The 15,701-nt window shown below is 49.6% G+C and overlaps 6 protein-coding genes across 6 annotated transcripts; 1 reads left to right on the forward strand and 5 right to left on the reverse strand.

The window, feature by feature from the left end:
- Positions 1–1,094: 1,094 nt before the first annotated feature.
- DFJ58DRAFT_681871 (uncharacterized protein) lies at positions 1,095–3,997 on the reverse strand. The gene is made up of 3 exons (XM_041383228.1): positions 3,743–3,997; positions 3,586–3,684; positions 1,095–3,529 (listed from the first exon to the last, which is right to left on the reverse strand). Exons 1-3 carry the CDS (start codon positions 3,981–3,983, stop codon positions 1,230–1,232), a joined length of 2,640 nt encoding a protein of 879 aa, XP_041245837.1. The 5' UTR covers positions 3,984–3,997; the 3' UTR covers positions 1,095–1,229.
- Positions 3,998–4,822: 825 nt separating this feature from the next.
- DFJ58DRAFT_657817 (cytochrome-c oxidase subunit VIIa) lies at positions 4,823–5,108 on the reverse strand (the record flags this gene model as incomplete). Its single annotated transcript, XM_041381998.1, has 3 exons — positions 4,823–4,887; positions 4,939–4,961; positions 5,011–5,108. 3 exons carry the CDS (start codon positions 5,106–5,108, stop codon positions 4,823–4,825), a joined length of 186 nt encoding a protein of 61 aa, XP_041245838.1.
- Positions 5,109–5,193: 85 nt separating this feature from the next.
- DFJ58DRAFT_778500 (WD40-repeat-containing domain protein) lies at positions 5,194–7,555 on the forward strand. Its single transcript, XM_041389636.1, has 8 exons — positions 5,194–5,458; positions 5,522–5,619; positions 5,684–5,834; positions 5,884–6,177; positions 6,228–6,392; positions 6,450–6,711; positions 6,806–7,052; positions 7,167–7,555. Exons 1-8 carry the CDS (start codon positions 5,374–5,376, stop codon positions 7,206–7,208), a joined length of 1,344 nt encoding a protein of 447 aa, XP_041245839.1. The 5' UTR covers positions 5,194–5,373; the 3' UTR covers positions 7,209–7,555.
- Positions 7,556–9,650, reverse strand: DFJ58DRAFT_905502 (major facilitator superfamily domain-containing protein). The gene is made up of 7 exons (XM_041394961.1): positions 9,275–9,650; positions 9,158–9,223; positions 8,938–9,098; positions 8,742–8,876; positions 8,544–8,697; positions 7,989–8,490; positions 7,556–7,932 (listed from the first exon to the last, which is right to left on the reverse strand). Exons 1-7 carry the CDS (start codon positions 9,443–9,445, stop codon positions 7,673–7,675), a joined length of 1,449 nt encoding a protein of 482 aa, XP_041245840.1. The 5' UTR covers positions 9,446–9,650; the 3' UTR covers positions 7,556–7,672.
- Positions 9,651–9,779: 129 nt separating this feature from the next.
- DFJ58DRAFT_744413 (uncharacterized protein) lies at positions 9,780–10,766 on the reverse strand (the record flags this gene model as incomplete). Its single annotated transcript, XM_041387314.1, has 2 exons — positions 9,780–9,797; positions 9,846–10,766. 2 exons carry the CDS (start codon positions 10,764–10,766, stop codon positions 9,780–9,782), a joined length of 939 nt encoding a protein of 312 aa, XP_041245841.1.
- A 736-nt stretch (positions 10,767–11,502) lies between these two features.
- DFJ58DRAFT_715561 (uncharacterized protein) lies at positions 11,503–13,858 on the reverse strand (the record flags this gene model as incomplete). Its single annotated transcript, XM_041384138.1, has 8 exons — positions 11,503–11,624; positions 11,676–11,733; positions 11,807–11,857; positions 11,909–12,187; positions 12,240–12,587; positions 12,652–12,729; positions 12,792–12,899; positions 12,980–13,858. The coding sequence occupies 8 exons, from the start codon at positions 13,856–13,858 to the stop codon at positions 11,503–11,505; spliced, it is 1,923 nt and encodes a 640-aa protein (XP_041245842.1).
- Positions 13,859–15,701: the final 1,843 nt, after the last annotated feature.

Consider the following 15,701-nt stretch of genomic DNA (forward strand, 5'->3'; position numbering starts at 1 on the left):
ATTTCACTTTTGCTCAGTGCAGATGCAACAAGGGTGCCGCTCAATCATCAGCCAAATTCTTCTTGCTGCTGTAGTCTATGCACAGACAAAGTTCGACGAGACGAGGAATGACTTATCTGACTTGGATATATATGCATCGAACCTCCTCATTGCGATCTCTGATCGACTCCAGATTCCACCTACTCGGTTCACATGCGACCAACAATCCTATGTCTTTGAGGGATGTCTTGATTATGGTGTAAGGTTTATACACCCTCGTCGCAGTGGTGCGCAGTTTTCCATACCTGTAGTTCCATTGCACCAACGGATCTCGATTGTTAGGTTGGCTCTTTCATGGCTGCACGAAACTCAAGCTGTCAGATGTACTGTCGGTATTCAAGAGTTCAAGGGTTGGGCTGGCCTGGAAGATGCAGAAGCGCGGCTTAAAATACAAATTTTGGCTATCTTGGAGTCGACGCTAGTGTTTCATTGCTATCAGATTTTCAGTGTATGTCGCTCAAGCCTCAAGGTATTGGCTTTGTTCAGACATGGGCGTAAAGACCATCAGACCTAGGGCCTAACATTTGGTTTTTTTTTGAATTCCTGTTTATTGTCCGGTGGGGCGGAGTCCTATCATAAGTAGACAATACATACAATATGTATGTGACTATATCTTGTTGATTCATCTGAGTAGCAGGGAGTCTTTGTGATTGGTCCAGGCAAAGCGAGGACGTATATACGGCCAGCTTACGGCGTATAGGAAGGCGAGCCCGTCACTGCTGTGATGTATTCTTCTCCCCTTGTCTGCGGGGGGCGACGTCACCCAACACCTGCTCTAGTCTCCTCGTGCGTGCGATATATTGGAATAACGGTTTTATGAAGTTATGGTTGTTGAGGAGTTGTTGGAGTTGGGTCATGCGTGGTCCGATTTCCGATCTTAAAGCTGCGCGTCACTGTGAGTACTTGGGACAAACTGCTTGACAGTTTCATCGTGTGCACTGCACTGCAGGCAGCGTGCTGTCGGGAGCATTCGGGGTGCACAACGCACGTAGTCACGGTACGGTCAAGTTAACCACCGTTGGAGCCTCCAAAGACTTATAAATGATTATGCGGAGGCGAGAGTACTAGGCGGGTAACGCCAGATTCTTCACATATAGTACATTCCATGATAGCACAGTGAAAACAAAACATTAGCGGGGTACTTAGATGGCATGCAAGGGACACAGATATGGAAGACAGCCACCAACTCACTAATCAACCACCATCGCAGCCTCCTCCAGCATCCCATCCTCCGTTACTCTCAATTCCATTCTCTCCTCTTTCCCGTTCACAAAACCTTGCCCGTTACCGTTTGATCCTGGTGCAGCACCGCCAGAACTTTCACCTAGCCCAGATCCCCCCTCGCCACTATCCATTCCAGGTGACGGCAGCGGCGGCAAAAATGCCCCCTCCAGCAGCTTCGCCTCCTGACGCTCCTTCTCCTTGTTCTTCCAGTGTTCCTCAAGCCCCACCCGCGCATCGTGGCTTGCCTCCCGCACCATCGCCGTGCGAGTGGGCTTCCACTTCGTCGGGTCCATCGCATTATAGCACCCAGCCGTCAAACCCTCCAGAGCCCATAACTGCGTTCCACCAGCAGCAAGCGCGCGTTCAACGTGCCTGTCAAGCAACCGGTGCTCGAGAAGGCCTGGGTAATACCGCCCCGCGATCCACGTCAGATCCACGACAATCTCATGGCCCGGCTTCAGGATAGGGCGGAATTTGAATCCATCGGGAGCCTTTGGCAGTGGGAAGGCACTGAGAACCGGATGCGAGAGCGCGTTGTTCGCGTCACGTTGTGGTGGGGTAGATGCGGAAGCGGAAGCGCCGGCTATGTTGCTGTGCAAAAGAACATCTGTCGTCGTGCCTTCAACGGAAACCACTGGGTCTGGGTTTGCGAGCGGGGGCGGTTTCAGTGGAGATGGACCATGCATGAATGAAAGTCCGGATGGTAAACCATCCAGCTCAAACGACCCATCCTTGTTTGAATTGCCATTTTCGATCGCCTTACCCTTTCCTTTGTCAACTACCATCTCCCGACCGTCCCATTCTTCCTCCCAGTCTTCATCCACGAGTTCATAAAGCGTCCCTACTGCATGGCAGACTTTGGATCCTCTCCCGCTTGGCGGATCGGCAACAAACAATCCTTCGAGGCGCATGAACACGCCCCGCCCCTCAGCACCACCGACCTGGCCGCCCATAGACCGCGCATACTCCTGCGCCTTCCTGCTTGGACCAGCAGGTGCATTGATAAGGTCATTTCCTTCGGGAGCGATCTGGCCTCGCGAAAATTTGAGCCGAATAAGTTCATCTGTCCAGATACGCTCTGCACCCCACCACAGGCCCTGATAGCGTGTCTGCACGATCGTCTGGGCCAGTGTCAGTGGGGGTAGCGGTGCAGAGATACTAGGCGTGTGAGAGCCTGAGCCAGAGGGCGTCGCCAGGGACGAGGCAAGGTTGGCATTATGTGTCATACTTGAGTTCATCACTGAATCGAGGCTTTGGAATGTGCTGATTGATCGCGGTGGGCCGGAATTAGGGTATTCAATACTGAATTTGAACTCCCAGTCGTCCGTGGGTGTCCAATACCCAGAAATATTCGCGCCGATCTGCAGCGCAATGCCGTACGGGGCTGCGGCCTTTGTAAATGTAACTTCCGAAGAGGTGGAATAAGGGTTGAATGCGAAAGTGCGTGCGGGGTCTGGGTCGAGATCCTCATAAGATACTGCATGAATAGCTTGGATAAGCTCGTCTGAAGGAGCGACTGATTGATACGGAAGAACAAGTTGGTCTGAAATATACAATGATTGGGAGATACCAAGGAGTTTCATTTTATAAGAGAGGTCGTGCCGGATGACCCAAGGGACTTCTTCATCACCATTGGATGAGTCAACGTTCGAGGTCGGATGGCCGTTTGATGGTCCATCAAAGATATCCATATCTGTATCCTTTGGAATAGGCGTAGGCTTCATTCTTGTCTCCTCGACGAGACCTGGCCAGAAAAAGATGGAATCGTCGCCGCCTGGACCGCTGGGCCCATCGATCGGGGTGTTCAATGCGCACCAAAGGAGTTCACCATCACGGAACCATCGACGAACTTTGACTTCGGGACCATAGGCACAGCTCAAATCGGCGTTGCGCTCCCTGAGCATGCTTTGTTTTGGTGCAGGCTGCTTAACAGGTTTCGGCATGCGACGTACACCGACGTATGGTCTAAACCTTTCTTTGTCGCGTGGTATTTTCTCTTGATCCCGAACGGGCCTCTCCTTAGGTTGCTGAGGCTGGCGTTTCAATCTGGGGGGTTGAACTATCCGTGTGGGTGTGTTTGCAGCAGAGGGCGTGGAGCCGCCGCGCTTTGGAAGAAGGCCCATGGAAGCAGTGATTTCACGTTGGGGTTTTTTATTGCAATATTTGCAATTGCAGTTACTGCGGTCAAGCGTGGGGTCCGTAAGCAGCCATAAGGCGTGGGGAATAAATTCTGGGACAGAGCGGAAGCGTTTGGCATAGGTGGAACCTAGCATTTTGATAGTAAACGCCGACTAATTGCGCCAATGGGGAGGCATGGCTCACCTATAAGATAGGCATCATGACGAGGGCTATTTTTTGGGCCTTTGTTGTGATCGAACATCTGATAGCCCGTAGGCCATCCTTGCAAAACGTAGTTGCCCTCTGTTGAAAGAAAGAGATAAATGATCGGTGGCCCAAGACATGAGAAGTGAGTACTCACGAACCATGTTGAGCTTCGAGGCAAGGGCTGCAGCGACTTCGACGCGCCATTTGATTGATAACGATTCATCAAGGCCAGCCTGTCGCATGTAGTTTACATGACCCTCGCTGTCGATGACGGGGGTATTGTTTGTGGGCCAGTTGCTTGGGTCACCGTCAGATCTTGGGAAGTCAATAAAGGTAGGATTAGGAGGGATAGCGTGCGACGAGCCGAACCCCTTGTGGGTGCTTCTAGCACTCATCCTGCGCGCTGTGTAGTGCGAATAATTAAGTTTGCTACTACGACATGCTGGACCAATAGGCGATTATATCAGCAGAACAAATAAATCCAAACACTGGCAGCGCTTATTATCCTCCAAATTTAAAAACTTTGTTGTACCATACTATCCCCTGATGCGGCATGATGCTCTCGTCTTCGTGTGGTTTTTGAAACAGCCGCTTTCTGTTGAAAAAGCTCGACGACGGGGTCATCTTGTGCGCGTGAACTGCCGTGATTATCTACGTCTTGCACATTTATATCTCGTGGCAACGGCGTTAAACAACACGGCGAAAACGAGATACGTACGTAGTATCGTGGCTCAAAAGATACATCTGCCTGTCATTTTTATCAGGAGGATACCTTTCGATTGTTGCCAGACATTTTATGTACTTCGTAGATCATTGATACAATTGTTTTAGTTGGCTTTTTCATTCATACAGGCAATCCCCTTTGTGTGGCAGTACGCAGCGGGAGGTGCTAGATCTATGTTCACGCAATCAAAGTTGAGCAAAGCGAACACGTGCGTCACTCGCCAGGTCTGTTTTCCACCACAGGTCATGCCGATTTCGCGGAAGAACGTTGAAGCCTCAGGATAGTTTACGCGCCAGACTTCCCCGATACCGCAACATGCAAACATTGGTCCCCAGAAGGTCGAGCATGGCGCACACCCGATCATGCATCAGAACAACAGATTCAAACCATATGCAAGCAAAGTGGCTCTCCTAGGTAGTCCAATAGACAGTCGTTCCTTCTATAAAGATCCAGGTGGACGCAGTCTATTTGTGTGGTGACAGAGGTTCGGTGTACACTAAAGCGCGCTCATCACTGCGACTGCTGCTGCACTTTTGCCCGCTCCAGCTTGAAATAAAACTCCTCCTGCCTTTGTACTACAGCAAGTCAGTGTTAATGAACAAGGAGCCGCGACAACCCAGACGTACCAGCCTTGAGGTGTACGCCATACCTATTCACATATGAGCATGATTTGAGAAGCCGAAAAACAATCTACTTACCAATAAGCATAAGCAGACGAGACGCCGAGACCAAGGGCGACCGAAAGGTCGAGCCAGAGTCTCTTTCTAAGCTTGCCAGTGATTGGTGCAATAGGCATTGTTGGATTAAAGATTGTTTTGAGTGTTGAACGTTACGGTGCAAGCCGGGAGTGCGGTGTGACCAAACAATAGCACAACAAAAGGGCTCATCTCATCCACTTGACTTAGCATTGTACGAGCACGCTACCCTAAACCTTTAAACTCGTACAGATCATCAATCTACTCATCTTCCATCTTGCGGTACAAATCAGAATTAGATCAAAAATCAATTCTAAACTACTCTTATAACAATCCCAGCGAACCCCCTCTAGTTATACTACAATCATGGACATCGACCCATCAGGCTCTGGTAGCTGGCGATTTGCACAATGCTTCGGTGACAAGGGTGAAGTGGACGACATCACAGAAGGTCCGTGCACCCACTCTGATCGACTCTCTGGTTCAACTGACCCGCATCGATGGGATACCGCAGCCGACATCATATCCACCGTCGAGTTCGATGCAACTGGAAATTACCTCGCCACAGGCGACAAAGGTGGTCGTGTCGTTCTCTTTGAGCGCAATGAGTCTGTGAGTATCGTATCAACTCTATCGTTCCCATATCAAAACCCTGATTATGCCACGCGATCGTTAGAAAAGAGGCTGCGAGTATAAGTTTTACACAGAGTTCCAGTCACACGAGCCCGAATTCGATTATCTAAAGTCTCTTGAAATCGAGGAGAAGATCAACAAGATCAAGTGGTGTAGACGACAGAATACCGCCCACTTCTTACTTTCCACCAACGGTCCGCCACCCCTTTCCCTCCCAGCACTTCTGACTAATCCCACACACAGACAAGACAATCAAGCTTTGGAAAATATTTGAGAAGAGTATCCGTGTAGTCTCAGAGTCAAACCACCTCGATGGCCATCGTGCCCTTCCACCCCCAAGTCTTGTCTCCCATCTCAAGCTCCCCCGCATGCAGCCACAGGACAACATCATCGCCGCAGTCCCACGTAAAGTCTACGCCAATGCCCATGCCTACCACATCCATTCCATATCTGTCAATTCCGACCAGGAAACCTACATCTCTGCAGACGATCTACGCATTAACCTCTGGAACCTCGGCATCAGTGATCAGAGTTTTAGTAAGTCTCCTCTACCACCTTGATCTAGAAAAGACGCTTATGACCAACAGACATCGTGGATATCAAACCTGTGAATATGGAAGAACTCACAGAAGTGATCACCGCAGCGGAATTCCACCCTCAGCAATGCAACCTTTTCATGTACTCGAGCTCAAAAAGTAATATCAAGCTTGCAGATATGCGCGACTCCGCACTATGCGACCGTCATGCAAAATGTGCGTACCTCATTTGAACCTTTAGACCCTTTGCCCCTTACATCAAATCACGTGCAGGCTTCGAAGAAGAAGAGGATCCAACATCCCGATCCTTCTTCTCCGAGATCATCTCTTCTATATCTGATGTCAAGTTCAGTCACGACGGGCGATATATCTTGTCGCGCGACTATCTCTCTCTTAAGATCTGGGACATTAACATGGAATCACGCCCTGTGAAGACTATTCCTATCCACGACCACCTCCGCGGCAAGCTTTGCGATCTGTATGAGAACGACTGCATCTTTGACAAGTTTGAGTGTGTATGGAGTGGAGATGATAAGTACGTATTCGTTCCCCTGTGCCTTTCTTTATCTTCTGCTCCACCGTTATCCCTTGCTATCTCCCAGACCATCACTAAATGACTTGCAACCTAGGCATGTACTAACGGGCTCGTACCACAACTTCTTCCGCATATTTGACACCGACTCGCCGAATGATGTCGTGTTGCAAGCGGACAAGTCTGCTTTCAAGGCCAAGAAGATCGGCGCACCTGCCGGCAAGAACGGGCTCAAGAACGGCCCGCGGCCCGGCGGACTGCGGGACGCAATGCAAACGGATACACTTGACTTTAACAAGAAGATCTTGCATGCTAGCTGGCATCCACGAGAGAACACGATTGCTGTGAGTGTAACGCCTTGCATGTAGCTCATGCTTTGCGCCGTTATTTTTTGGGGCTGCCGATTTTTCCTGCTTTATATCTGCGCTCCAGTCTGTGTGCTGACACTTTATAATTAGATTGCTGCGACGAACAACCTGTTCTTGTACAGCGCAGCATAATCCGCTTCTACCCTCACCCACATTTCTTTGGCAAGAGAGGGCAAGTCAGCAGTGTACAAGCGCCCGAGACACCGTATTACGCACGGACTCATTCTTTCTTACACTACACTACCATATTACCGTGGGCGCTCGTTTTATCCATCTTGCTTACGATACGAATCAGATACCACGTACATACAACTGCGTATTACCCTGTTTGTGTTTTCGGGACATGTTTCTCATCCTTGGGCGCCCCTTCTTCCCTCTCCCCCTTACTCACGCACCTTGCATATCCCCCTACCACCACGTGCATCATGTTTTCGAGAAAAAGATTCGTGTAGAATGAGATGAAGAAGAAGTAATCAATGACAAGGCCTTGTATAATTTATGTACATTCGTGGATGACATGCGAGGTTTCCTAAGAGCACAGTCATATACTAGTTCATTCATTCCTCTGCTGTATGTATTACTCGCAAGGCAAATTTTCACTCATCCTCATCCCTATTCTGCAATTCCTCGGGTAGATGAGACGCTGACCACAACATCCCAACCGCAGGTATGCACAGAACAACATATACTGCATGACCACCCAAAATATTGTGATCCTTCGAGAACGCGAAAATGGACGCGGCGAACATGGGACCGACTGCGTGTGCGATTGATACTGTCGTTTGACCCATGCCATTTACCGCGCCCAGGACATTTTTCGTAGGTGCTGATGCGGTGACAAACATGAATATACTCGCTGATTGTGAGTGAGCCTACTACGATAGAGACACGCGCGATAACCAGAACTCTCACCTAGAGACATGTCCCACGTTACTATCAGGACAAGCTGGCACAGTAGTACGTTCGTGACCATGTAATCAACGCCTCTGGAGAAAACGAGCCACGACATGACTGGGAACATGACCATGATGGGTATAAAACACGATATACCGATGTAAAAGGTGCGTTTGGGACCTAGCCGGTCAACGACCTTGGCGAAGAACAGCGCCTGGAATAAACCGTCAATGATGCCGAATAGCGCCATCCATGACCCAATCGTTTGGGGTGCGAATCCTAGTCCGCCGAGGTAGTTGGGAGTGGAATAAAACAAGGGCATGAGAGCGAATATAGAGATGTCGAGAAACGCAAGAAAGGCTTGATTTGCGAGGGGAATTATGATGCTACGAGTGAGCAGCGAACGTAAAGGGACGTTGGCCATATTCTCCGAGGGTGATTCATCACTCCTGTATTCTTCCAACGGTTGATTGCCCGTGGTATCGCTAGGTATATTGCGCTTGCGCTTAGTCGCTAATGTCTGAAAGAGGGTCAATAGCTGTTACTTGGATATCGATCTCGAGTCTGACTTGCCTCTTCCAAGAGAAATACGAACATGAACGATATGAAAACAACTGATGCAGCAATAGCGCAGGGCAAGAAATACGGATATTTTGCCCAGAATTGTCCAGCAAAGAGATTTGGCCAACGGTCTTGAGGACGGGCTAGAGCTCCCCCCATAACGAAGCTGCGACACTCTCAGTAGGAGTCTTTATTCAAAAAAAGACTGACCCGAAGAAACCCCCAAAGCACCATGTGATAGGTATGAGAGCAAATCCTTGCGCCATGTTGGTCGAATCCGTCAGTTCACCCATCATACTTTTCATGACTCCGCTATTGCCATTCAGCATTCCACAGATAGAACGACTATTTGACCCATTGTATGGAAGCATTCAACCACGAGCGTACACTAATGAATTTGACCGACCTGACGACAAGAGTCCAGAAGGAGGTCGAGAGACCAAAGCAAAGCATCGAGAGACCCATTCCAAATAAACCGATCATGAGGACAGGTTTACGTCCGATGCGATCAGAAAGACGGCTCCACTTCAATACCGTCAGTGCTTGTGTGATAAAGAAAAGCGACTCCTGGTTTCACCGACGTCACATAAGAAAGTTTATGTGTTTGCTCAGATGACATGACCTACTAGAATTCCAGCGTAATAACCGACTGTTGCATCGTTACCACCAGTGATATCTAGTTCTCGAATCAGCTGTGATTAAAGTTCAAATTTAGACACCTGAAGATGCTTTTGACATTATACCTGGTTGATGTACGGGTATATTGACATGGAGGCAATAGGTTCTGCCAATTGGACGAGCATCAAAATACCGATCTGCAGTTTTGGAAGGGGCGTCTTTTGCTTCTTCTGCAGGGTTTCGTGCAGAAGGGGGGATGTTTCAATCTCAGAGCCCTGGACATTGAAGATGCTCATCTTGTCACAACTGATCTTGGGAGGGGAGAGCGAGATTTGCGAGCAGGCGCTGCAAGGTAAGCAATAAACATCGAAATTTGAGAGTCCGCGCTAGGACACGCAAATGATAGCAAGAATAGCTATGCTGATGTATCACGGATGATTCATAAGTTCGGGACCGTGATTTATGAAGTACTTGAGTCAAAGCTTGACCATGACTGCTGCGGTTCCGCGGGGAACATGACTCAGGTTCCCAGGATGTTGTTTGGCAGAAGCTTTAGAAATAAACAACCGCTTTAAGAAATGTTATTTCCGTCTGATAGCACAAGCATACAGTAACAACAAATCTGATAGGTCAAGAAGCCAGATTCACCTACGGTGTTCAGGTGAGATTTGAATTGATCATGATCAGTGAACTCACCTTTGCAATGGCCTTCTTAACTTCATTGATGTAGAAGGTACGGAATGTATTCAATTCGTGGTGAGCCACAAATTGGCAAGCCAAGCAGTCACGTGCTTTGACAATGGCGCGATCGTAAGATGCAGACTCGGCAGACTCCCATAGGGTCAGCTCGCAAGGCCTATTGGCCAACTCCTTTCTACTCGCAAGTAGGTACTTTTCAAACCACGGGGTAACCGTCAACTTTCCAAAACTGGCGATTTGGATTGCCAGCCTGCCAAACGCGGGGCCTCTTCTGCAAGCAACGCATTGCCACATCTGCATGCGCTTGATGTATGGGGTCGACGGCAGCCATTCAAGAGATTCTCCAACTGCTTGAGCAGCAACGCCACATTCATAATGGTATTTGAGGAGCCTATGGTAATCGACGGCACCAATGGCCCCCATACCAGCAAACTCAGAGCTTGGTCGTCCTAGACTTTTGATCTCAAGGCTCCGGGCAGCGGCTGTCCGAGCATGATGCTCCCATCCGGCCAAACAAGACACAGCATAGACACCGAGTGGATGTGCTGGCAGGAACTGAGCAGCGACGAGATCTCCTATACGGTAGATAATCGCGTCCATCTGATACTTCCTGGCTGCTTCCAATACCGCACTCGCGTCATCGATGTTATTGAAAATCGGGTCAGCACCGGCGGATGGGTAAGAAAGCAGAAGTAGTGGGTAGAGGATTGTGCTGGGCTCAGGTACTAGGATGACAGGTACAGCTAGTTCTGATTTGCTCTGCGGTAACGTGAACATGCCATCGAACATGGGTGAAACTAGCGACAGGATGAGCTTGAAATGATGAAAGTCGACACCATCGGTGGAGCGGAGGACGATGTCATGGTCTGGATTATTGAATGGTGCCCGAGCAGTGGAAGTCTCCTGAGTCTCTGACATGAATGGTTACGACGAATGTGATTGTCGACGATAGGGGTTTCCTATGTTGCTGGTGGCGGGACCCCCAGCACCAGTCGCATGGCCGTCAGTCGTCCGAAGGATATTATACTGGGAGACGGGGAAAACGACAAACAACTATCAGCTGGCCAGATGGGTGTCTGTGAGTGTACTGAAGATGTAATTTTCACAAAACTGTCTCTCACGAAACTGTCAAATATGGTAACTCGAGGGCAAGATCGGACAGATAACCGAGACTTGTATTGAGTAAAAGAGAACGAGATACGAAACGTACGCGTAAGCAGGCGTTGGAGGCACTGATGTCATGCGCTCTGGCGTAGGAGGCAGAGAGCCACAAGAGTCCGTCCAGCAACTGGTGTTGATCTGAACGGTCCAGGTCGTCACCACAGAACAAACGCACTGTCGGTCAGCACTCCGGGGAACGTGACCCCGAAAATGTATCGAAAGTAAGTGGCAAGACTTACTTTCTCTTACGCAGCCCTCATCCCTTGTTATCTTCGTTCGTGTACTTTCTGTGCACACTTACCCGGTGTGTCAAGGTACGTGGTGGGGCTTTCGTGCTCATTGACCTCCAAGTACTTACGTACATGGGAGTACCCGTGCGAGAAGTTTCTTGACTGGGGACTGGGATGGTAGGGAGTGGACAGTCAGTTTACAGGACCAAAACTAGTTCATTCCATTCATACGGTACAAGCCCGAGAGATCACGACACAAACTGTCATGTAGACGGCATCTTCAAGCATGTCGTCTTCAGCCCATCTCCACTCCACTTCGCCACCTCAATCAAAAGGTCGCGTTTCTTCTCTACAGCTGTGGCTGAGTGAAGCTCGTAGAGCGTCGCTGTCAAGACTTCAGTATTCCAAATTTTCTATAACGCGATGATCCACGCACAAAGATTGAAGAGGTAGGGTTCTGCTACCACGACGGTCGGATGGGGAGCTATGCAGTGCTGCCTCGAGGACTTCGATACTCTGGAAAAGCCGTCGAACACGAAAATACGATTGAAGTCAGAGAGTATTCACCTCCTTGAGCTTTCCCTGACTCAGAAGAGCCACAGATAGATTGTTGATAGCCTGAGTGTGTAACCATCGATCGTAAGCAAACAACTAGGGTAAAGTACTCACCACAAAGTTATCCGGCTCTGCCTGTACGAGGGCTCGGAGCAGTTCATCCGCCCGCGTCCAGTTTCCCTCAGCACACGCGAGCAAGGCAGCATTCATATCTTTGAGTGTCTGCGGGACGCTAGCGTCGCCTTCCACGGCAGCAAAGTGCGCCGCAGCCTGTGTGAGGTAACCACTCTGCAAGTAAATGCGACCCACGGCAGACTGGATGGCAGGGGAGGGTTGTTGTCCAGTACGTTGTGCGAACAGTGGCTCCAAGAGTTTCGTTGCAGCAGTGAAGTCCTGCACACAGGGGTATTAACTCGCTTATCGAGGTATAGAAAGACAGACGTGCCTTCATCTCGATCATTTGCGATGCAATGATAAGGCACATCCGTGCAGCGCGCTCAAGCCACATCGACAAGCTGGAGTCGTCGCCCTCGGCTTTCGAACTCTTGGCTCGAAGCTTACACTTCTTAAGCAAGGCATAAAGAATGTCCAGATAGCCCATGGGGTCGCCTGCCCAGTATTTGAGGCGTGCATGCATGACCTCGAGCTCAAAGGGAAGGACGCGGTCGAATAAGTATGCACGGGCGGACGGGGGCTCTGTAGCATTGAGCACCGCGAAAAGGTTGGTGCACTCAGCTGACGTTTGGTTGTAGAGGCGGAGGCGAGCGAGGCTTGATAGACGCAGAGACCAGAGCTGTTGAAAGAAGCTAACTTGAAGTCACAGCGTGTATGACCGTTGTGCGCTTACATCGAAGAACACGAATGAGATCCTCAGGATTACAGGTTATTAGACGATCCCGCGCCATTCTAGCAAGCGCACGCCAGCTGTTTGACATCTGATATCCGGGGCACACTCATTGAGATCTTGGATTAGCACAAGGTGTACACTCATACTCACAACCATCGAGTGAAAATCAGAATCTTGCCATTCGCCAGTGACATCTCGTACAGGACGCTTCTCAAGAGGGGATACATATTTCGTGAGGAGAATATTTAGAGGGTCCGTCTAATAGTACATGGGGTATACATCAATGGTGCGCGTCGATGAAACCACCAGGTGAGAGTGTAAGATAAAGAGAGGCGTACGTTTGGGATGGGTAAGAACATAGTAGGCATGGTTAGCCCAGGAAGATACAATTCGGGTGCCTCAGACTCAGCATCGCTCGCGGGAGGCGGGGGTACGTCCTTGTTGACGTTGGGGGAAGGTATCAAGGGGGGTACTTCAGATGGCGTAAGAAGTGTTGACTGTGCGAGCGCGATCTCTTCATCTGCAGGGGGAACACTTTCACCCTCGGGTGAAGCACCTTCAACGTCAGATGAGGCATCCTCGCCTTCGGACAAGGCACCCTCCGAGCCTTCAACTATGAAGGGGTCCGGCACCTCATGCTCCGACATTTGTGATGGTGTACCTGGACCCTCTCCACTATCCTCAGGCAAAGTCTGAAGTAAATGTAACGGGCGATCGATGGAATCCATATGCATGGACTTGGCAGAAGCGTAGAGGGAGCTCTGGGAAGGGTGGGAAGAAGTGGTTGATTCTGCGATAGATGCTGGTGCAACCGAACTAGTTCGGCCGATGGATTTAGTGCGCACACGTGGGGAAGCGAGACCCCAGTCAGCGGTGACAAAGGTACCGCTGTCATCCGATCCATGCGTTTCAGCAGACATCATGTCCTCTGAGGGCGTTCTCGAGTGCTTCGAGCTGATATCGATGACGTCCGAAGAATGGCGAGAACCCAGAGTTTCACTGCTTGACCTACTGCGAGGGCGGGATGGTGTAATGATTGTGTTTGGTGAATGATGATCATCGTACAGAGGAGAGTGGTGAGCAGAAGGTGTGGATGGCGCAGAAGAGTTCGATGTAGTGGCTGTAGACGTCGTCGCGGCTGATGACTTTCGCTTATGTTTTTGGGATAGCCTTCTCTTAACGTCTTTTACGAACGTTTTGATTGACTTGACCTGCATTGTCGAGGACCTGGGTGATGCTGAAGTATAATTGCGAATATTCTTGATGCTTTAGGCTTGGATGATAGCACTGAAGGATGTTTAGAGATGGAAGGGTTAATGAGAGACGGATGACTTGCCTTTTAATGCCTGCTAAAGATTCGCTTTACACGTTGCAACACACCAGCTGACTTAATGCGTTCTGTGTGGAGCCGCTCTATCAGTGATATCACAATAGACCGGATGTCTCAGACTCACCAATTGTCTCCACACTCTGCTGTAGGTCTTCTTAAATTCCTGGCGATAATCCAAAATGCTGCTTCATTATCACGGAAGGTTTAGCCCTTCTTATACCCGAGCCGGCACGGTTCGCGACCCGAGCAGGGGCCCTCGGGTTTCTTTGTTCAAACTTAGCCGCTTTTGTATCGGTTGGGATCCGCCCTTGCCGTGAGGCACCCAAGGGACCCACAAGTATCTTAGACCTACAACCGGAACAGGCTAATGTTTGCGTTGTCAACTTCGTCGCCTCGATCTGTTACGAGTCCCGTAATTATAAAGGCAGCGTCACCTATCGCGGAATGCCCCTAGCGCCCATCTATCTACTGCGATCTCACCCCTTCCTGGAGGGTAAACTCTTCATGTGAAACTCTTCCATTTCATTGGCCTAATGCATTTCATAGGTCCCTCAAAATGACACAGTTCGCTTTGGACCCTGGTTATTCTTTTCATAGATGGTCCGGGCCCTGCACAGCGCTCGCATATTGTTCGGTTTCCAAAGTATTTTACGACACAGCCACAGCAAGAACACTGCAAGACCCTAGCTGCATCCCTATAAGTATAACACATAGCCACGGGTTACAAGCCTTGAAGCTTGAAGGACTCGTGATTACGAGAGAGCCGGTGACCTGACAGGTACTGTACGTGATGTCGGAGTCCCACAGTAGCGTCCCACCGACGAACGGTCGTAGAGACTGGACACTCATACCTTCGATCGTGGGTTGACCGACGTCGCGGGTTTAACTCGCGATGCCGCGAACTCGAACGAATCTGATAGTGACTGGCAACGACATGATGGTATGGTCACCTCGTTCAACGATAGAGTGCGAAGATCTAGTTGAACTTACTATTTCAGTATGTCAGGTGAGTACCAAGCACAACACTTTTCTTTTCTTGGTTCTCGGAAATGATAAGCCACACCCCTATGATACATTATAAGTCCCCGACTCCCACATTAGTGAGAGAAGGGCTAGGGAAGGCTTTGTCGAACACAATAAAGTTCCCATTACTACTAGTAATGTCAAGATGCCGCTGTGCTTGCGTGCGTATACGCAAATCGCATTCTGCATCTGCAAACTCCCCATATCAAATATTCACAATTTGGAGGACACGCTTGTACCTATTGAAGATTCATGGTCTGGCGGATGTTTTCGCGATACACACGATTCGTTGGATAAATGACATGAGGCTTGTCATCTGTTCATCTCATGCGGTGGTAGCCTAAGATATCATGCAGTGGGAGTTGGGGACTTGCCGCGTGAGCGGCGTTACCCATAATAGTAACGACGCAGTCAGCTGCTGTACGAATGTGAGTACTTCCATTGCCTTTATCATCATGCATGCATGACGGAGCTTCGACTGCGCTTATGCAGCAGTTGCAAATTACCGTTTGGCAACTGCGACATAACACGTCCCGACTATGCCACGTCTTGGAGATCGATTATCAATTAGTTGCTCTCAACATTTCACAACAATTTCCTACGTACCTAGCATGCAGCTTCATCATGACGTGCGATATCAACGATCAGTCACTGCGCATATCTCTGGCGGCGTATCAGATCCTGTGTTATCATGGATCTTTGTGGGG

The sequence above is a fragment of the Suillus subalutaceus genome (genome assembly GCF_016647625.1).
Source record: "Suillus subalutaceus strain FC151 chromosome Unknown DFJ58scaffold_31, whole genome shotgun sequence".
NCBI lineage: Eukaryota > Fungi > Basidiomycota > Agaricomycetes > Boletales > Suillaceae > Suillus > Suillus subalutaceus.